The following is a 19,489-nucleotide window of genomic DNA, read 5'->3' as shown; positions in this document are numbered from 1 at the left end:
AGTAAATAACAACGATTAATAATAATTTACCTTTATTAACAATAAATATAAATTATTGTCAACAATAAAATCACAATAAATATGGTTTACAAACTTAGCAACAAGAATATTTTTTACATACTTTCGCGATTATGTAGTCACAATTTTCACATTCTATTTACTATAATACAGATGTATACCTCACACATATATAGCTCCATATTTAAACTTTTAAATTTATTCTAAACTATATCACAAATACTGTGATTAGTCCTGCTATGTGTAATGTAGTCAATTTTTTGTACATATATTTATAAATAAATTAATTTAGCTAACAAAAGTTTCTTATAAACTTTCATCATATATTGGACACTTTTTTATTTTCACTTTGTGTTTCACTAACAGGCTTAAGAGTGTGAGTATTCTCAGTAATTTGTACATTATTAATTATTTTATCCATATGATTTTTCTTAGCCTCCAGTGCTTTCATATGTGCAAGAAAAGATGTCCAAATTAAACTGCAAAAACTTACATAAACTACACGATTATGTTCTGGGATCAAAATAAAATTAATTGTTTGTAAAATGGGCCACACACAAACACCAACCTGAAAATAAATTATTATTTGTTTTGTTATCTACGTTTGCAATGATATTTTACATTTGCTATACATCTACCTTATAAGTGGGCCAAAATTTGTGTTTCACTTCTTCAATACATTCTGCAACTGGTTTCATTTCAAGGAGGTTTATACCAAAGAAAAAACAGCACATTGCAGCAGGACCATATGTAACTTGTTCTACTAAAGCCTACAAAATTAAATAATAAATGTTAATATTCTTTTTTTATGTATTGTAATCATTTCAAATAATTTTAGTATACTTTGGTAATTGCAGACTTCAGATCTGACTTTGGCCAAAAATATGAAGAACATCTTAGCCAACAATATAGTGTTGGTGCCACAAAAAAACCACCGTACAAGCTAAATCTCAATGCTTGCATGTAATTTAATTCGTCGTTTCCTATAATTTTTTGTTGTATTAAAGATCCTGTAGGCCATATAATAGTGTAAGAGGCCATCCCTCTTACAATAGGATATTTTTGCGTTACCTCGCGGAATTTTACAAAAATAACACGCATCTTTACTATTATCACTGAAATATAAAATACATTAATTATTAATAAAGGGTAATATTAAAAATGAAAGTGTAATTACAAATAATCAGAGAATTTATTAGTCAGAGTATAAATGAATTAAACAAACTTTATGACTGATTGAAACATCGAAATTAGTGCTATTATATAGAATGGTATTGCATGTACGTGTGTACTATATCATTATGTAATTTATATTCGTATTACTTTATTCGGAAACATTTTCTAAGCTTCATGTTTTCTTTCCTCGTGGCACGTGATAAATTGTTTCAGAACGACCAATGCTGCGCGCCAAACAACAGACAGAGAGCGCGCAATCGATGTTTCAGAAATAGAGAAGTTGCTTTTTTTCTATGTATATAGAAATGAAATATGTATACTCAAACCTTTGTCGATAAAAAATTGTCATTGAGTTTGATCCTTCTCGAATCGTTGTGCAAATTTAAAAAACGTTGATAAACGTTGATATCGTAAATGACAGTTACCAACGCAGAGTAGTATGACACTTTCAAAAAATAATTAATGATTCTTTAATTTTATTCTTACATTTTCTTTATACATCATACCTTTTTTTTGTAAAGAGACGAACTGTCGATTATGTTACCGCGGTTTGTTTGAACGTGACGCGAGGAAACTCGCTGCACCGCGGATATGTAAGAAACAACAGTCACGTAAGGTTGACACATCTGGAAATGATTCACTACTACGGAAACACGCGTATACTGGCAATGGCTGAAGGCGAAACTTATAGACAGCACACGCTAAACTACCACGAGGTGACGAAATTAGTTGATCCATTCTTATCTGACCTTGATAATTTCGCGCATTTCTACGACAGTTTTTTGAGTTCGATATACATATAATGCAAGTAACTAGACATTGCCTTTTCGACGAGTAGAAAATGACCATGTTGACAGTAGAATGTTACACAAAGAAACCAGACCGTAATATTTAATGTCAGTGAATCGGGAATAAAGTGTAGGTGAATGAATTTAATTGGTGTAGGTTATACAGGATGTAAAAAGGTTTGAAACAAAATGTTCATTAATTAAATAATTTTTCTTTTGTAACTGTGCAGCGTATAACATCAGTACTTAAATTTATAAAGTATATACTTTCTTGGTATGTTTGTTTCTGTTTCTTTTCTTTATTCAATTTCATTGTATTTAAATAATTATAATATTCACAAACTTAATTAAATGATCTTCACTGTAGCAACAAACATATAACATGTAACATATATAACACGGAAAACATGTTATCAAAAAATTAAAAGTACATACATTATATGTACTTGGATCATTTCCTATAAATTTTTGCGATGTTATATAAATTGTAAAAGATCGAATTCCTACAGTTATACAGGATCTACATTTTATGTTTCAAACAAATTCTGTTCAAACCCATTTATAAAAGATTATATAGTTTAACTAAACGATGCTAATTTTTTTTATAATACATTACTCATAAAAATATTTGACTTCTTATTAGTCTCTCTATGTGCAATTGTTATAAATAAACAATTCTTTTTTATTTCATGCATTTCATTGCGTGCATGAAAATAAAGATAATATTTGCAAACAAATTGATTGAAATAAATCGTGTACTACAAATTGCAAGAGCCTGTTAAAATTTTTAGTCAACAAAATTTACTGTTATAAACATTTCTTCTATAATTCTGTGTTATTTTTCTATTTCTAATAATAAAAAAATACTGTATGTATTCAATGATTATTATCCACATCCATTCTTTAAAATTATATACACAGAACAACCTTTTAGAAATTGTCAATAGATTTTTTGCAATTTTACACATTGTTGGCACAGTCTGAATTGTAAACCACCCAATTGTTTATACTATACAGCTTATTACTCATTTTGCTGTAATATCGAACAAGTCACAAATTCCTTCATTTTCACTGAGGTTGAAGTGATAATCTTTTTCACTGGGTGGTGGACTTAATCTTACTAATGGACCGTAAACTGTAAGGAAAATGCATAAAGGTTAATAATAAGGAAAATTAAATGTAAGCGCAACTCTATAGATTTCATTAGTAATAATCATACTTACTGTCAGAATAAAATTGGTCAAGTAACTCTAAGTCTTTTTGAGCAATATCTAAAATTATAACATGTAAGATTAATAAAATATTATTTATCATATTAACATTCTAAGAATTTGTATCACATACCTGACGTGCTGACATCACGAAGTACTATTTTTGCTTCTATTAACTCTGCATCATCTTCCTCATCTTCGTCAGATATAACAGGATCAGGTTTACTTGCTCCCTTTGGAGGCCTGAAATTTAATGATTATTTTATAAAATACCAATACTCAACTTTGGTCAATTTATATAATATGCAGAAAATTTGAGATGTAATTATACTGTATGATCTACTCCAAAAAAATAGATTTTTCCTTGATATCTATTTATCCCCAATTAAGATCAATTACTCTATGCTCTGTGCAGGTCAAAAATATAGTCTTATTATTTTTGATGCGAATAGAGCAAACATCTCTTTTTATTTAAAAACTCAATTTTACCTTCCAACTCTTCTCTTTGGTTTAACATTACTCTCTTCTTTCTTTTCTTCTTCTTCTTTTACTCTTTTTATACCCTTCGTTTCCTCTTGTAATCTCATTTCTAATATTTTATTATCATATGTTTTAGCTAATTCTGGTTGAATCATATATACCTTAATTTCTCCTGAAGTACTTTTCAGAAACATTTCATAATTTATTTCTTTGTCTTCGTCTTCAGGAGTCTAATGGTAAAAACATATAATAACATATATTTGAAGTACAATATAAACTCTTTTAAAAGAATGTAATACCTGCATTACATGTGGTACACTTAATTCTGTATCGGGAGGAGCCTGAATTCCTAATACAAAGTCATCAGGAAAATTTTCTTTAACATCTTCATACGTAATGTATGCATATTTCCTATTAATTAAATCATTTTCTATATTTTTTATACTTTGTTGAATCCATTGGGTATGCATATCTAATAATTGCTCATGATCTTCTAATTTTCTAATCTCATCTTTTAAATCAGTTAATTTTTCACCAACTTCTTGAGTGTTACATCCTGGGCCTGCCCCTCTAATGATTCATTTAAAATATCACAAAAATAAAATTCATATTATTAAAAGAAATACAAAGATGAATTTTAAGATTTAAATAAACAGTGTAGGAAAGATATAAAAGTCTTATATATTATTAAGAATACAAGGAAAACATACTTCCATTGGATACTATTTTTGCTTTTCTTTTCTATGAGACCAATACCTTCCAGAACATTGGTAATGTCATAAATACGTCTTTTTTGTCGTACTTCTAAAATATCGGCAGCCTAAAATATAAAAAAAATTTACTATCATACGTTATCAAAAACAATCAGTTATCGTCCTATTTTGTAGGTTATGTAGGATTACACGTTGAGATATCAAATTTTATAACATATCAATCATATAACGTCAAATTAAAATAATTTTCAAGATGGAAGTAATCTCTTTAAGAAAATATATCGGCGAAGAATTTGGAATATTGATTTCAGTCATACTTATTTTAAAATTCCCGCAAGCTAGAAATGGCGTGTACGCCCGCGATAACTTAACCTAGCAAGTAGGTTAACTTTTTATATCCGAGCTTTTATGAAAGCACTTACGACTTTTAAATCGAGAACACCGTCCTTCGCTTTCTGCAATAAAGTGACAAAACGAGTCGTTAACAGACCAAGAGATTTTTCAAATCGACTTTGTTGATTATCTGCCATTCTCGAGGTCGTTGTCAAAATTTTCAAAACTCACTATTCCCTTCGAAATTGCCGCAACACCACAGACGCCATCCTATTTAATGCGCAGGAAGTATTTAAATATGAGCGCGTCTCTACTGTCGACGTAACGTTTATAAGTTCTACCGTACTTACAAAAAATCAGTACGTGTTAGTCCATTATTAAGGTAAAATAATGTTACAGAAGATAAAATTATGTTATATATTTTAAAATATAATTTTCATATTTACAAAATACGTAAGGTCATACCGTAGATTTATCTTTTCTTATCAATATTTACATTCCTTAATTTATTAGTGATTTTTATACAAAAATAGTTAATAATAAATCGTATTGTAAAAGCTATTAGTTTTATTATTTAACAAAATAAAAGAAAATATGTTTTACCTTAATAGATTTAAAAAAAATGTGTATTTACATTTATTGATGATCAACGCTCTAGCTCACTATGTATTAGAATGTAGATGTTAAATTATATAAAAATTATATAAGATATGAACAGTAGTAGTCTTTTAAGACTATAATAAATCATTGAGTGCTTCTTTTATGGAAAAATAAATTCATTAGTTGCTGTTGTCCCATCTGGACTAAGACTGGAACTTGCTGAGCTTAAAGTTTCTTCCTTAATTTTCAGATTGGAAGAAGAATCTTTACTTTTATCTTTTTCTTTTTCCTTTTCTTTTTCTTTAACTTTATCTTTATCCTTATCTTTGTCTTTTTTCTCTTTATCCTTACCATGTTTATGATCATGTTTATGTTTATGCTTGTGCTTGTGTTTCTTCTTGTCCTTTTTCTTTTTCTTATTCTGAAAAATATGAACATTAATATTTATATACAGGCGCAAATATTGCTGGAAAATAATTTTTATATTCTAAATTACCTTGTTGACAGAATCACTTTTCTGTTTATGTTCGTCTATTTCCTTTTTAAACATTCCTGGTTCAAAACCTACTGGTCCTGCAGTTCCCATAATACCAGGCAATGATGCTGAATTATCGCTGTAATATTCTGATTTCACTTTTCCTTCGCTAACTATGGAATTTGTTCGTTCGTCCTATTTAATATAAAGTTAACAGAAACTTATATTTTGTACAAATAGTTTAATTACAACTTAATAATGTGTATTAATTACCTGCTTTTGCCGTTTTACTTCTGGACCATAATCTACTGAATTCGAGGGGCCAGGAATATCTCTACTGGGAGAAGGTTTTCTTTTATTTGGAACATTTGTACTTTCAATTTCTATTACTGGTGGTTCATGTTTTATATGTAATAAATTTGGTTTCACCTGAAATATAAATGTTCCATTTTATAATTATTTCAAATATGACTTTTATAGTTCTAACTTACATCTTGTTCCGGGCTTGGTGGTCCTACTTTTTTTGGTTTAGTAATAGCAGCAAGTTCAGGAATAGGGAGACAAACCGGTCGTTTTGAACCATACAAAGTATAATACAAATCGACTAAGTCGCATCGTATTTTAGGATCATGGGAAAGCATACCGCTAAAACAGTAAACTTACATTAAATGCTTCTATAAGGAGAATTAAATTACACACCGATTAAAATCATACATACTTAATTAAATTCCATATACGATCAACGAATTCAGGACGATCCAAACGATGCTTATGTCCTTTTTCAAACGGTGGATTTTCAACCATAAGTCTCACTAATCTATGTCGAACTCCAGGATGAGGATCCATTTCTATCATATCGAGTAAAAATTCTAAATCTTCCCATTTACCATCCACTCTTGTAAAATCGACTAATGCTTCCAATGCCGCAATTCTAACATCTAAATGAATTATAGTAAGAATTTTTCAGAATATTTCAGGTATCATTAACATGTATCTCAGATAATATTATAAGTACCAATAAACTGCCCATAGGCCGCATATGCTCTGAAAAGATGAGGGTTACTTGGAAGATGGCCGAATTTTTGTAAAATTCGTATGACTTTTAGGCAAGCAACACTGACTGTGTATTTGTAACACGGTAACAATTTTTCTAAATTTAAATTTCTAGTAACTTCTTCCAATATAGCTTTAGTGTCAATTGATAATGATTCAGCGGTAATAGCAGTTCTGAAAATAATGTAGAATTATAAATCATCAAACAAAATATCATTTCTTTTCTTTTAATCCTTAACATACCCTTGTTGTATACTAATTACAGGTGTAACAGTAGATCCAAGAGCTTCGATCAATGCTGCTCTGTAATAATTATCTGAATATCTATTTTTACTGTTATCATTGTACTTAAATAAATCCATCAAAAAAGCTAAAACTTCTGGTGGACATATACCATGAGCATTACGTAAACCTGCCATTGCTACAGGTATAGTCTGAAATGATAAAAAAATGTATACAAAATATGTATCACGAAATAATATTTCCTTTATTTTATGAAGTAGTATTTTAACCTTCTGTAAAAAATAATGCTGGAAATTTGAAAAATTGTTTTGTTTGATTATTCGTCTACACGAAGCTGATCCAAACAGCTTTCTAAATATGGCTAACATTGCAGGTGGACCAGCCCATGTCGCAACCATTGCATTAGCAACCTGTACAATACATTTATTATTAATAACTTACATACATGTAAATAAGAGAAAATATTTGAAATGTAAGTAACCTTGGTTAAACAGTGTGCAGCTCGCAATCTAACTTTGTAATAGCAATGTTCATTTTCTATGGTATCGGTCAATGCCAACCGTGTAGCAGGTGTTGCATGATTCTGTAAAGCTTCAATAGCTTCTAATTGTGCGGTGACATCCCTTTCGTGTCTTAACTGATATTGCCATTGATAATCAGGTTGTTCAATTTGAACAGCACGCATAAGTGTCATATCGGGATCTAATCTTATCCACAGTACAGGAGAATCACTATAAATGAAATAAAAGTTTATACAATAAATGTATTTTCAAATTAAAACATGTGAAAGAACAATATTTACTCCATAGCAGATAGATCCATGTCTACTTCTTCCCCAGTACATAATGGAATCTTTTTCTTTTTGTTTCGACGACTTTTACTATGACACGTTATGTCTGCTTTTGCTACAGTACCTTCAATTTGTAAAGTATGTTTGAAAGTACCATCTAATTCTTGAATATTAACTAGAAGTGGACCAACATATTTTCTAATTCCTCTTTGGTTCGTAGTATCTTGTCGAATTTCTAATTCCACAGTATTTCTGCATAATATATTACAGATTAATTAGTGATCTGGGTTAGATAACATCTTTAAATAATTACCTTTTCCTATTAAATACAAAACTTAAACTAAATTTTGCATGTCCACCAGTTCTGACCCACTGGTCTATAAAAACTGCCATATCTTTACCTGTTACTGTAAAGATTGCTTTTGTAAATACATTTGTACTAATTAACATGTGAGACCATAGTCCAGAATCAATTTTCTGTTGAGCAGCATTAGCTGCAAGTGAAAGCTGTTTATTGAAAACCTAAAAAATAGATAGAAGGCACATGTTTACTTTAGTGTACATGAAAAGGTATAGTAGTAATAAGTACCTGTAGGAGTAATTCTTGTCCAATTCGATGTTCTAACATTCTAATCACTAAATGCGCTTTTTTACGAAGTACTTCAATGTACTTTGGGGACATAGTATGTAAATTTCTTATTGGAAAATAAAAACCAGGATCTGGAGCTCTAGGGGTTGGTGCTGGTGTATTTGCTGCAATAGGTAATGGTGCTGGAGGTTGCGAAGGATCTAATATAATGCCTCCAAATTGTTCTTCGTATCTTACAACTTCTTGTAATTCCTAAAATTATGAACAAGATAAGATTTATACAAAATTAAGTAACATGTAAAAACAGGATAAAGTTTCTTTACCGATTGCACCCATTCTCTATATTCATTATTTCCAAAACATTTTTTCGCATATAAACCAGTTAGATATGTCGAAATACCTTTAGGTAACCACGTGTCAGACCAATTTTGCATAGATATAAAACACCCAAAAAATTGTTCTGCCACAGCTTGTGCCATAGCCTTTTTCGTAATATAAACTTGGTCAATAATTGCAGTAGAATGTAATAAATTTGTACTATAAATGAATAAATATTTCATTTGGGTAACTTCTTAAACATTTAATACAGATGTTATTCAATAAGTTTGCTTACTTTAAGATACTCATAGTAGCATATGCATTTATATCTTCATCTAATTCATCTACAAACACTTGCTTATAGCAAGAATAAGGATATCTATTTGACAAGGTTTCTTCATAAAATTCAAATGCCTCGTGCATATATTTTGCAGAAACCTTGAGGGACGGTAACAATTGTGGCAAACAAAAATGTGTTACTTCATGCATATATGGGTCCACAAATATTTCAAATGGTCTGTAAAATAAAAGTGTTCATTTAAATTAATACAAGCACAGGAAACTTTTTTTTGCCCAGTATAAACATAAATGAAGTTATCAATTAGCTTACCCTACTGCAAGTGCAATATTTGGTGAACATGCGGGTGTATTAAGAACATAATGAAACGTTTTTCTGCGCATATCTGGTGTATATACAACTTCTACAAGATCACCACAAGATATAGCTGTCATAGAATCATCAACAGTGAATTCTAATTTCCAAGTGCACGGTTCAGCAAAACTATCAACGCATGGAAACCATAATCTTGAAGAATTTTCATAGCTATACGTGTACATGTGTGCACCTCTCTAAAATAAAATACAATTACATTTTTATACAGTTAAATTCAATAAATACTTACATATAAAATGAACTTACCTCAGCTAATGTTCCTTCACAATTTGGTACAACAAAGTGTACTCCACCTTGAGGTTGTTCTAAGGAGAATTCAATGCTAATTCTTAAACTTCTACCTTCAGCAACTAGATGTGCTGCATCTGGTGGAATTTGTACTACTAATTCCCCTGCATTATTGTCTGGATCAACCCTCTGTGCAGCTGCTAAGTGCATATTTGAAAAAAATTCTAATGATCTCCTATAAAAGTATAACATGTTTTATTATATCAGGTTCACGATAACATTATATACTATTTACATGTAAGTACTTACTGTTTTCCATCTCCTTGGCAAATGTCCAAAAATGGGTCAAAGTATTGAAATGGTGCTTCATAAGTATCATTTAAACATACTCTATAAATTCTACATTGCTTTGCATTAAGTTTCACAAGCCTTAATGTATCCCTTAATGGAACTATTGTCAATTCTACAAATCCCTATACAAAAAATATATACTCATGAAGGAATTGCTATAAAAGCATTGATTACAGCCAGTTAATTTACTTACAATAATGCTTTTCCTTTGGAAACTTATACCTGTAAGGCTCAGTATTTGATGAGCCGTATAATAAGAAGAATATGGTAATTAATGTCTAATATAATTCATGAATATAATAAAAAATTTCATTCTTTCATTATTTAAGGAAACTTGTATTTAGTAACGTTAAGTAATAAAAAATGAAACTACAAAATTTTGTAAACATAACCTTACATGCCAATTTAAAAATGAATGTGAATGATAAAATATTAAGTGTTTTTACATATCCTTAACAACATGATATAGAAGAAAACTAGTAGAACCACATAAAATTTTATTTTCAGAACCTCAATTATAAATAATTATCTTTGTTTACATCATATAGTTCTTGAAAATACTTATAATTTATAAGGTCGGCTATTATCAGCCGTTCTTTCTTTCTTCATCTTTCATTTAGGTGTGTCCACTCTTTTCTTTTAATAATTTACACATAATTTTCTACATAAATTTTATATATATACGTTGTTAACATTTTAATACAAGAAATTACAGCGTTTCTCTGAAATGTACCAAAACAACTCCGAAAGATCAGTCGATAAGTTGTCGAGTAGTTTCAGCCATTTTTGTATAGATGGCGCTGGAATCGAATTTTATAATTAATTTATGGCGGCCTTTTTAAAATACAAGTTTGTCAAACAATTATTTTATAATTAACGTGTGACGACATCAGAGGCTTCATAATAAAGTCTCTATCTGATATCGATGATATATCAAACCAATCTGTTGTTACTGTCAACTTGCATTAGACTGCATTAGACATTTTTTTTATGCAGAAATAGAGCAGATGGCGATCGTTCTCGAGGCACAAATTTGCACAAATTCAAGATCCCTCGAAAGCATTGGCATGTCCACTCCAGTCTTTTTGGATCTCTAGTCACTGGTTCATTTTAATTCACGACACCGAAAAATTAATTCTTTTTATGAGTTCAAAAATATTATAAAGGATTATCAATATGACTTCAGCAAAGGTAAATCGCAAAAATAAATAAAAAATCATACTGTAATTGTAACATTATGTTTATCATGATTTCAGATCGAATTTGCAGTTAACATGACTTGTGAAAAATGCGTTGATACTGTTCGTAATAGTTTAAAGGGTGTAAAAGGAATTAAAAGTATTGATATATCGTTAGAAAAAGGGAATATTGTAGTTGAGACTGACTTACCGTATTCTGTAATTCAAGAAAAAATTGAACAATCTGGAAAGAAGGCTGTTTTAAAAGGATATGGAGGTAATACACAGATTTACTTAATATTACAAAATATGATGATATTCTACTACTTAATTATTGCAGATAACTTGGGTGCTGTTGCAATGTTAGGAGGAAATTCAGGTTATAGCATAGGAAACAAGATAATGGGAATAGTAAGGTTTGCTCAAACACCTGATGGATGCATTATAGATGGAACAGTTGATGGCTTAACACCTGGTGAACATGGAATACATGTACACGAATGTGGTGATATCTCCAGTGGTTGTGATAAGTAAGTATACGTATATACGTGCATATTTTTTTTATTTTCTTATTCTGTATTGCATTTTCAGTGTCGGAGAACACTTTAACCCAAACAGTACAGTGCATGGAGGACCTGAGGATAATGAACTTAATAGAGTAAGTATGATAACTTACATCAATATGGTCAAGGCACTATGTATTATTATGTATAAAACAGAATATTTTCATTAATTACAGCATGTTGGAGATCTTGGAAATATAGCAGTAGATGATTCAGGTAGAGCTACTTTTAGAAAAGTAGACAAGCTCATAAAAATATCTGATATTATTGGAAGATCTCTAGTTATATCAGAAAAAGCAGATGATTTGGGTAGAAGTGATAGTCCAACGTCTAAGATAGATGGAAACAGTGGAAATAGGTAAAGTTTGTAGTATATTGTATTTGTAGCAACAATGATTCACAGTATTTACCATTATAAATATTGTTTAGACTGGCTTGTGGCATTATTGCTCGTTCGTCTGGTTTGTTTCAAAATACGAAAAAAATTTGTGCTTGCGACGGACTTACGCTATGGGATGAAAGAGATAAAGCGCTCTCACAGAAACAGGAATTGTCCACCAAATCTGAAATAAGTAATGCCTGTACAGTATGCTAATTCTTTTATTAATTATATAAAAGAGTATAGTTAAATTAATAGAACTTCAATATTTATGTTTTACATCATATCTTTAAATGTAAATTAAAATTACATACTATTTATTCAATTTTTAACTTTTATTTACATACATCTATTTATAACTATTCTTATTAATAAAAAACATTATTTTCTGATTTTTCAGCAAAATTATAAACACCATCTGGGGATACCTAAAACAAGTTTCATGAAATGAAACACGCAAGTCATTCCAATAAAATACTGTATATATGATACAAAATATCTATGTAATGTAGAAAGGTTTTATATTTTTGAAATGTATATATAAGTATTTATGAACAATATTCATATATGTTGTATATTTTGTATAATATATGACACACGTAAGGGTATTAAAGAGCACCGAAATTTTATTTTCTTTATTACATAAAATAATAAATCAATGTGTTTAATTCTAATTCCTTTCACCAAGAGCAGTGGTGATTACAGGCACGATTATTTTGACGCGTAGTAAATATAAAAGCTTCTTGAAATATTAATAACTGCGATATGCAAAAATAACTTTTATAACAAAAACTACATGCTATACAAATTCTCTTTATATAAAAGTTCGATTTATAAATCCTGCGTTATAGAGGGCGCACGGTTACCAAAATAACAACCCAAAGCGCGAAATTTAAATTTTATCACCATTGATTCTCTATGATACAAATTAAACTTATATATAATCTTCACATTGTATTTAATAATCTTTACTTCGTTAATACTAAGTTTAATTTACAAATTATAAATTGGCATTAAATGTAATTGTACTGTGTAGCGTTTTAATAATAATGATAGAAAATGTAATGTTACGAAATTTAGCGGAGACAAAAAATGCGTCATCGACCGAAGATTAACATATTTATTTTACTTCTGATTTCCTAATCATTAAATTTTGAGATCGATCGAGAAGCCATTGTACCGTGAATACATAAGTATTCATTGTAATCAAATTTACGGAATAATAGGAGACCTAAATATACGTAGATATCATCGAGCTATTTCAGCATATATGTATGTTGTACAGATTTAGATGAGAATGAAATAAACTTAGATAAGTCACGGGCCTTCCTCATTGTAATTACGCACCTATGAACATTAACACGACCTCTGTGCGCGATCATCTGACATTTTGCGACGGCAAGTGTATAAAGCGGTGTGTACTCTGTCGTGTTTTTGTATTTTCAAGTATACTCTGCCATCAATGTAGTGATACGACTTAATGATCAATGTGAATTCACGAAGGTGGACAAAATGTAGACCAACATTGTTCTTATTGTTAAAGACATTGTCGTAGAATAAGAAGGATCGCAGTGGAAAATACTACGAGCCGCAATTTTTCTTACAACCCACGTTTATCGATCTCTCCGCAGGCAATGCATCTTCCTCGCTTCTCATGCTATGTTTGTAAACTTTTGACCTTGCTTGGTAAAAATCGGTGAAACCATCTCGATCGGTGAAAAATCAAGAATGGAAATCGTCGGCGATTACGAGTACAACACAAAAGACCTGATAGGCCACGGCGCATTCGCTGTAGTCTTCAGAGGTAGACATCGTAAAGTGAGTCTGTTTTTCTCGATCAAAAATCTTATCGTTATGAATCAACGATGAATCAATGAATTTTCATTAATCATATTAATGCACACGTATTTTTTTTTTATAGAAACCAAATTTCATAGTGGCAATCAAAAGTATCACGAAAAAAAGTTTAGCAAAATCACAGAATTTACTTGGAAAAGAAATCAAGATATTAAAGGTTTGTTAATGTAATAGATTTTTTACCTCTGTATTTGCAATTGAAGAGAAACAGCAAGTGTAACATATTCATTGTTTTTACTTGGTTTTTAATATGAAGATTTCTTTTTTTATTTAGACAACGTAGTATGATTTTTGTTGTGTGTAATTTGGCTAAAATATTGTAATGTTTTTATATTTCATAAATTATGAAAATAATCATTATCCGTCTAATAAAGAATCATTTATGATTAATTTACATCTTCGATGATACATTTGTAATATTTTTCTTCCTTGTTTTAATAACAGCCGTTTAATGATTTTGATTGCTGACTAAAACATTATTATTTTAGGAACTAACAGAATTACATCATGAAAATGTTGTTGCATTATTGGATTGCAAGGTTAGTGAACTAATATAATGCTTCTTATAAATGCTTAATATAAAAATTCTATGGTAATATTTGTATCTTAATATGTTTGTCAATTCATTATTTAGGAATCTAATCATAATGTCTTCCTGGTTATGGAATATTGTAATGGAGGGGACTTGGCTGACTATTTAAGTGGTACGTTTTCTACGAAGGCAAAACATTGGCAAAAGTTAAAGGTCATTTGAACTCATTTTATTATTTCCTTTTACATTACTTTTATTAGCGAAAGGCACGCTTTCTGAAGATACTATAAGGGTGTTTTTGAAGCAGTTAGCAGGTGCGATGAAAGCATTGCACGCCAAAGGTGTAATTCATAGAGATCTTAAGCCGCAAAATATTCTACTGAGTCATAATTGTGGTAAAGCTTGCCCACAGCCACATCAAATAACATTAAAAATTGGTAGGTGTTCAGCGGTGATAAATTTTTCTTTCTAATCCATTTAAAATTTCGAGAAGAAACATATTTTGTTTTTTAAAAAAGTTCTAAACTGTTTATATTCAAAGTACAAGTAAAAGTGAACGTTTCTTTGTGTTTCAGCGGATTTTGGTTTTGCTAGGTTCTTACAAGATGGTGTGATGGCTGCGACATTATGTGGATCACCCATGTACATGGCACCTGAAGTTATAATGTCACTTCAGTACGATGCAAAAGCTGATCTGTGGTCTTTAGGAACAATAGTCTTTCAGTGTCTTACTGGAAAAGCTCCATTTCAAGCTCATACACCGCATGCTTTGAAACTCTTTTATGAGAAAAATGCCAATTTAGGACCTAAGTACGTTGCCTAGTGTCAATGACTTAATGCCAATTGGTAATACAGATTAATTGTTCTGTATTAATTACTTTTATTTCAGAATCCCAGCTGGAACTTCCCCTGAATTATCTGATCTTTTAATGGGACTTTTGAGAAGAAACGCCAGAGATCGCATGCCTTTCGATGAATTCTTTGGGCATCCTTTCCTACAGGGCACTAGAGAAAGCCCAAGTCCAGTTCCAGCTGAACTTCCCGCTTCTCCGGGAACGTTAGTTATTCAGGAACGTGCTGCAGTTGTTGCAAGATCAGAACCAGAAACAACAAGTCCGTGTTCTAGTCCTGAGGATGACTTTGTCCTTGTGCCAAGCGATCTCAGCAGTGACACAGACAATAATCCTAATACGCAACAAGTAAAGTAAGTAAATACTTTCACACGATTAATTCTTAATTATATTCGCGATGTTAATTTTATTTCCTAATTAATCAGGTACATTAAACAAACTAGTAGAGAAGCGGTAAGTCCACCGCGACCATGTTTTCTTCCTATTTCGGAACCAATCCCTGTACCATCTCAAAGAAGCATCACACAGCCATCGTCTCCTTCTACTAACACGAGATCTGGAGGTAGCGTTGTTCCTCGTTCACAGCCTATCAGTATGAAACGCAGCGTGGATACTCATAGAAGTCATGCCCCTGATATTGGTTCCCTTAGTCCACCTAGTGTTCAGTTTGTCATTGGTACACCACCCAGTAGAAGGTATGCGAGCTTATTTCCTACGAATCAATTATATAGTTCTATTCAATTGTAATAATTTTTAGATTAAGCGAGACACCACCACCGCCAAACACATGGCAAGTTAGTCCTGTTGCAAGGCATTCGCATACCTCTAGCGGGACGTCACCTTTAAGACGTTCAACTGGCAATAATAGTGCATCATCGCCGCTATTAACAGGGCCACTAGCGGTGTTAGGTTCTCCAACATCGAGAGCGTTTCAGGATAATAATAACACGTTAAGGCATTCACCTGTTATTCCTTTTGGTACAAGAGCTGTTACTCTTCCTGAAATATCTGGTACATTATATTCCCATCATTTTCAAACTTTTATCATTTCTGAACGATAATTTTATCCTCGATTAAATTCACAGAGGCAGGTAGTTTCCAAAATCTTTTACCGGAAGTAAATCCTACAATAATGGACGAACGCCCGTTGACGTTCATCGCACCTGAACTCCCGGAAGAGACGCTTTTGGAACGAGAACACAACGAAATATTAGCGAAGTTAAATTTTGTTGTCGCATTGTGCGAGTGTGTATGCGAGGTAGCCAGAACGCGAGCCGGACCTTTGGGCGCACCTTTGGGTGGCATCGAACAGGCAAGTAACGCCGCAACGAGAAGAAGGGCTGAACAAGTAATTCTACTTGTTAGAGCTCTTCAGTGGCTCAGTTCTGGATTAAGTCTGGCGACGCAACAATTGAAGGCTGGTAGATTACAGCCCACCGCCAGTGTTAAAGAAGGTAAAAATCCTATGTTCTTTTGTAATTATTATTATGTGAAACTCCGTGTTATTAAATTATCATCGCAAACATATTTCAGTTGTGAATACAATGAATGAAAAATTTAGAACGTGCCTCACAGAATGTAAACAGCTCAATAGCGCTGGGCTTCTTCATCAAACGGGAGCCACCGCGGACAAAATTCTCTATAATCATGCCATACAAATGGTAAATTATATCTAATGCGATTATATCAAACAAACATATATTAATGCGTGAAATTTTTCCAACAGTGTCAGTCGGCAGCACTTGATGAATTGTTCGGCAATCCTGCTGAATGTTTTCAGCGATATCACTCGGCACAGATATTATTGCATTCATTATCGCAGCATGTCAGTCACAGTCAGGATAGGGCTCTCCTTATTAAATGTAATTTTATTTTTTTAAATATGCTATTTTTTGTTTCAGAGTACTATGATTTTCTTTTCATTTCAGACAAAGATGCTGTTGAAAAACGCTTGTACGTACTTCAACAACAAGGTTACATTTACGCAACTGATCCTACATAGCGGTTGTGAAAAATCGCAGCGAAGTACAGCAACCCGCCCAAAACCATACCATATTCGATACTTCCTTTCTGTAAGATATTCTGCCCTATTCCGTATAAAAACTGTTTATTCATTGATCATTGCGATCACGCTACAAAGATGACATTGTAGAAAAAGAGAAGATAACATATATAGTAAGGTTTGTTAGATCTACAGAGAATAGGGTAGATTACGCCGTGAAAGAGTACGAAAGTGGTTCTTTACAAGTTTCTTTATATGGTTTATTAATGATATATATAATATATATATTATGTTATATATATAATATATATATACATTGTGATGTACGTATGGTTGATTGACTAACCTTTATTTCATATCAAACAATAAACATGTGTATACTAACAGCATTGAGCATTCAGTGCAAAGCTGATTTCTTAAATGATGGTGGTATAATAATTGCAACCAGATTAAAGTATAAAGTATTATTTTCATTGATTGATATATATATCAATGTTTTTTTTTGCTACAAAAGTATCGTTACGTGTTATTCCTTTTTTCCACCTGCAACACTTTCTACGTTTCGTTCGTTATCCCTATAAATGACATAGTTCAATGCTGTGGCAAATGAATTCCATATTAAGTATGGAATGACTAAACAGCCAGCAATTGGATTTACATTGTAAAATGCAATACCCATTGCTACAGTGCTTCCCCATAATAATGTGATTTCATATAAAGCCTATAATATTAAAAGAAATGATTAGAATTATTACTCAAAATAGAATAGCATGCTTATTCCTAGTACAGGTACCCATTTTATGTTGTGTAATCCAAAGAACAGTGGTGTCCATGACCAATTTAGTATTAAATTAGTTCCATAAATAGAAAGTGGTATTATTGCTTCTCTAAAACCACCACCATCTTTCCAAACTAAATATGAAGAATATCCTATTGTACAATAAACAGTTGTCCATATTGGACCAAATACCCAATTTGGTGGAGTCCATGAAGGTTTTTTTAACGACTATTAAAAAGTTAGAAAAGTTTAAACAGCAAATTAAACTTGTCGACTAAAATTATTAGGCACCATACCCAAAATTATGTTACCCGCTAAATTCGAATACTTTGAAAAATTGATCAATTTAATTACCTCATACCAAGGTTTAATATTTCTTTGAGTCAAGTACGATCCAGCCCATCCTCCAATATTTGGATGGATAATACCTACTACAAGCGGCCAAGATACTTTCACAGGCATTTTATTTATAAAAAGTAACGTAACGTGTTATCCTTAACGTTGAATTATCGAATATCAATAGCAGGGAGTGCGCACGAGAAGGTTTAACACTATCGCGTCTGAAGTGTATCCAGTAATGTAACTATTCTGAAGGATAAACATGGAAGCACTTGTACTGAATTTTTACATTCATTGTCTAAGTACATTACGTGCAAGTGACTAATGAAAGTTGCATTGTCATTTAAACCACAAACGATAGATACGTAAGGATAGATCTCATGCAATGCTTTGTTGTATTCCACTCCTTTACAATTTTTGTATCACATAATACTGTATTGATTGGGATATTGCATGTATTTCTTCCAGTACTGCGATTATTTTTATTTCAGCATGGTTACTGGTATTTGATTATTTGAAACACAGTAGAGTTGCCAATATATATAGCAAAATAATCGAACATTTATACTTATAAACTGTACTTACATGAAACTTAAAAATTAATTGATTTCCTTTTATGAATTTACTTATTTTGTATTTAAAAAAAACCGCCTAAAATTAAAATTTTTAAAATTCTGTCCTAGCGCCATCTATACAAAAGCGTCTCAAACTACTCAACAAATTATCGACCAAGATTTTTGAAACGGGAGCACTAGCGCCATCTATCAGGAAAGCTTGGAAACTACTTGTCGAATAGTTTCCGAGATTACCCGATAGGGGGCGCCAGTGCTCCCGTTTCAAAAATCTTGGTCGATAATTTGTTGAGTAGTTTCAGTCGTTTTCGTATAGATGTCGCCAGGATCGAATTAAAAAAATTTTTATTTATGGCGCATTTTTTAAAGTATAAGTTCATCAAATAACTATTTTAATAA

At 31.4% G+C, this 19,489-nt stretch overlaps 6 protein-coding genes across 13 annotated transcripts; 2 read left to right on the top strand and 4 right to left on the bottom strand.

The window, feature by feature from the left end:
• Positions 1–15: 15 nt before the first annotated feature.
• LOC114879390 (mpv17-like protein) lies at positions 16–1,840 on the bottom strand. 3 transcript variants are annotated; one of them, XM_029194280.2, is made up of 5 exons: positions 1,701–1,840; positions 1,521–1,639; positions 862–1,133; positions 657–788; positions 16–586 (listed from the first exon to the last, which is right to left on the bottom strand). In XM_029194280.2, the coding sequence occupies exons 3-5, from the start codon at positions 1,117–1,119 to the stop codon at positions 338–340; spliced, it is 639 nt and encodes a 212-aa protein (XP_029050113.1). In that variant the 5' UTR covers positions 1,120–1,133; positions 1,521–1,639; positions 1,701–1,840; the 3' UTR covers positions 16–337. The 3 variants fall into 3 exon arrangements, with proteins under 3 accessions (XP_029050113.1, XP_029050112.1, XP_029050110.1); XM_029194279.2 differs by lacking the exon at positions 1,521–1,639 and having other exon boundaries at positions 1,701–1,839; XM_029194277.2 differs by lacking the exons at positions 1,521–1,639; positions 1,701–1,840 and adding an exon at positions 1,342–1,455.
• On the bottom strand, positions 1,700–5,027 carry LOC114879388 (transcription factor E2F4-like). The gene is given in 6 exon segments (XM_046288208.1): positions 1,700–3,117; positions 3,206–3,253; positions 3,327–3,436; positions 3,683–4,243; positions 4,384–4,493; positions 4,809–5,027. Coding segments are annotated over 6 exon segments (1,047 nt in total). The 5' UTR covers positions 4,917–5,027; the 3' UTR covers positions 1,700–3,007.
• LOC114879389 (copper chaperone for superoxide dismutase) lies at positions 1,997–12,788 on the top strand. Of its 3 annotated transcripts, XM_029194274.2 has the most exons (8): positions 1,997–2,159; positions 11,036–11,230; positions 11,296–11,494; positions 11,558–11,747; positions 11,809–11,875; positions 11,957–12,138; positions 12,210–12,361; positions 12,560–12,788. In XM_029194274.2, exons 2-8 carry the CDS (start codon positions 11,216–11,218, stop codon positions 12,568–12,570), a joined length of 816 nt encoding a protein of 271 aa, XP_029050107.2. In that variant the 5' UTR covers positions 1,997–2,159; positions 11,036–11,215; the 3' UTR covers positions 12,571–12,788. The 3 variants fall into 3 exon arrangements, with proteins under 3 accessions (XP_029050107.2, XP_029050108.2, XP_029050109.2); XM_029194275.2 differs by lacking the exon at positions 1,997–2,159 and having other exon boundaries at positions 10,915–11,230; XM_029194276.2 differs by lacking the exon at positions 1,997–2,159 and having other exon boundaries at positions 10,916–11,230; positions 12,210–12,352.
• On the bottom strand, positions 5,123–10,869 carry LOC114879382 (transcription initiation factor TFIID subunit 2). The gene is made up of 19 exons (XM_029194255.2): positions 10,605–10,869; positions 10,233–10,287; positions 9,998–10,161; positions 9,707–9,923; positions 9,398–9,636; positions 9,083–9,304; positions 8,793–9,006; positions 8,470–8,721; positions 8,194–8,402; positions 7,893–8,132; positions 7,572–7,821; positions 7,360–7,500; positions 7,091–7,281; positions 6,810–7,021; positions 6,513–6,732; positions 6,286–6,439; positions 6,068–6,223; positions 5,816–5,989; positions 5,123–5,740 (listed from the first exon to the last, which is right to left on the bottom strand). Exons 1-19 carry the CDS (start codon positions 10,646–10,648, stop codon positions 5,480–5,482), a joined length of 3,615 nt encoding a protein of 1,204 aa, XP_029050088.1. The 5' UTR covers positions 10,649–10,869; the 3' UTR covers positions 5,123–5,479.
• A 775-nt stretch (positions 12,789–13,563) lies between the features above and the next one.
• On the top strand, positions 13,564–17,874 carry LOC114879384 (serine/threonine-protein kinase unc-51). 4 transcript variants are annotated; one of them, XM_029194256.2, is made up of 13 exons: positions 13,565–13,977; positions 14,081–14,173; positions 14,505–14,555; positions 14,651–14,720; positions 14,809–14,985; positions 15,124–15,358; positions 15,438–15,752; positions 15,825–16,094; positions 16,157–16,410; positions 16,485–16,853; positions 16,961–17,060; positions 17,126–17,261; positions 17,328–17,874. In XM_029194256.2, the coding sequence occupies exons 1-13, from the start codon at positions 13,888–13,890 to the stop codon at positions 17,541–17,543; spliced, it is 2,376 nt and encodes a 791-aa protein (XP_029050089.1). In that variant the 5' UTR covers positions 13,565–13,887; the 3' UTR covers positions 17,544–17,874. The 4 variants fall into 4 exon arrangements, with proteins under 4 accessions (XP_029050091.1, XP_029050089.1, XP_029050092.1 ...); XM_029194259.2 differs by having other exon boundaries at positions 16,933–17,060; positions 17,328–17,487; XM_029194258.2 differs by lacking the exon at positions 14,081–14,173 and having other exon boundaries at positions 13,564–13,977.
• LOC114879392 (translocator protein) lies at positions 17,851–19,073 on the bottom strand. Its single transcript, XM_029194281.2, has 3 exons — positions 18,534–19,073; positions 18,195–18,407; positions 17,851–18,122 (listed from the first exon to the last, which is right to left on the bottom strand). Exons 1-3 carry the CDS (start codon positions 18,639–18,641, stop codon positions 17,928–17,930), a joined length of 516 nt encoding a protein of 171 aa, XP_029050114.1. The 5' UTR covers positions 18,642–19,073; the 3' UTR covers positions 17,851–17,927.
• Positions 19,074–19,489: the final 416 nt, after the last annotated feature.

Source organism: Osmia bicornis, chromosome 12 (genome assembly GCF_907164935.1).
Source record: "Osmia bicornis bicornis chromosome 12, iOsmBic2.1, whole genome shotgun sequence".
NCBI lineage: Eukaryota > Metazoa > Arthropoda > Insecta > Hymenoptera > Megachilidae > Osmia > Osmia bicornis.
The sequence above is the reverse complement of the archived record's forward strand: the minus strand, read 5'-3'. Positions and strand labels throughout refer to the sequence as shown.

What these genes read in the sequence shown, in the direction of transcription:
- LOC114879390 (XM_029194277.2), bottom strand. An exon ending in TGAAGTCTGCAATTACCAAA is followed by an intron (nt 789 to 861) that starts GTATACTAAAAT and finishes TTAATTTTGTAG; the next exon opens with GCTTTAGTAGAACAAGTTAC. An exon ending in AATTTTGGCCCACTTATAAG is followed by an intron (nt 587 to 656) that starts GTAGATGTATAG and finishes ATTTATTTTCAG; the next exon opens with GTTGGTGTTTGTGTGTGGCC.
- LOC114879382 (XM_029194255.2), bottom strand. Translation starts at nt 10,648, where the DNA reads ATGAAGAAAGAAAGAACGGCTGATAATAGCCGACCTTATAAATT. An exon ending in TGCCAAGGAGATGGAAAACA is followed by an intron (nt 9,924 to 9,997) that starts GTAAGTACTTAC and finishes ATACTTTTATAG; the next exon opens with GAGATCATTAGAATTTTTTT. An exon ending in AAGTAAAACGGCAAAAGCAG is followed by an intron (nt 5,990 to 6,067) that starts GTAATTAATACA and finishes TATATTAAATAG; the next exon opens with GACGAACGAACAAATTCCAT.
- LOC114879389 (XM_029194274.2), top strand. An exon ending in ATCTCCAGTGGTTGTGATAA is followed by an intron (nt 11,748 to 11,808) that starts GTAAGTATACGT and finishes TTGCATTTTCAG; the next exon opens with TGTCGGAGAACACTTTAACC. An exon ending in GATGGAAACAGTGGAAATAG is followed by an intron (nt 12,139 to 12,209) that starts GTAAAGTTTGTA and finishes AATATTGTTTAG; the next exon opens with ACTGGCTTGTGGCATTATTG.
- LOC114879384 (XM_029194256.2), top strand. Translation starts at nt 13,888, where the DNA reads ATGGAAATCGTCGGCGATTACGAGTACAACACAAAAGACCTGATAGGC. An exon ending in TTGCATTATTGGATTGCAAG is followed by an intron (nt 14,556 to 14,650) that starts GTTAGTGAACTA and finishes TTCATTATTTAG; the next exon opens with GAATCTAATCATAATGTCTT. An exon ending in TACTCTTCCTGAAATATCTG is followed by an intron (nt 16,411 to 16,484) that starts GTACATTATATT and finishes TTAAATTCACAG; the next exon opens with AGGCAGGTAGTTTCCAAAAT.
- LOC114879392 (XM_029194281.2), bottom strand. Translation starts at nt 18,641, where the DNA reads ATGCCTGTGAAAGTATCTTGGCCGCTTGTAGTAGGTATTATCCATCCA. An exon ending in ATATTAAACCTTGGTATGAG is followed by an intron (nt 18,408 to 18,533) that starts GTAATTAAATTG and finishes ACTTTTTAATAG; the next exon opens with TCGTTAAAAAAACCTTCATG. An exon ending in GATTACACAACATAAAATGG is followed by an intron (nt 18,123 to 18,194) that starts GTACCTGTACTA and finishes TTAATATTATAG; the next exon opens with GCTTTATATGAAATCACATT.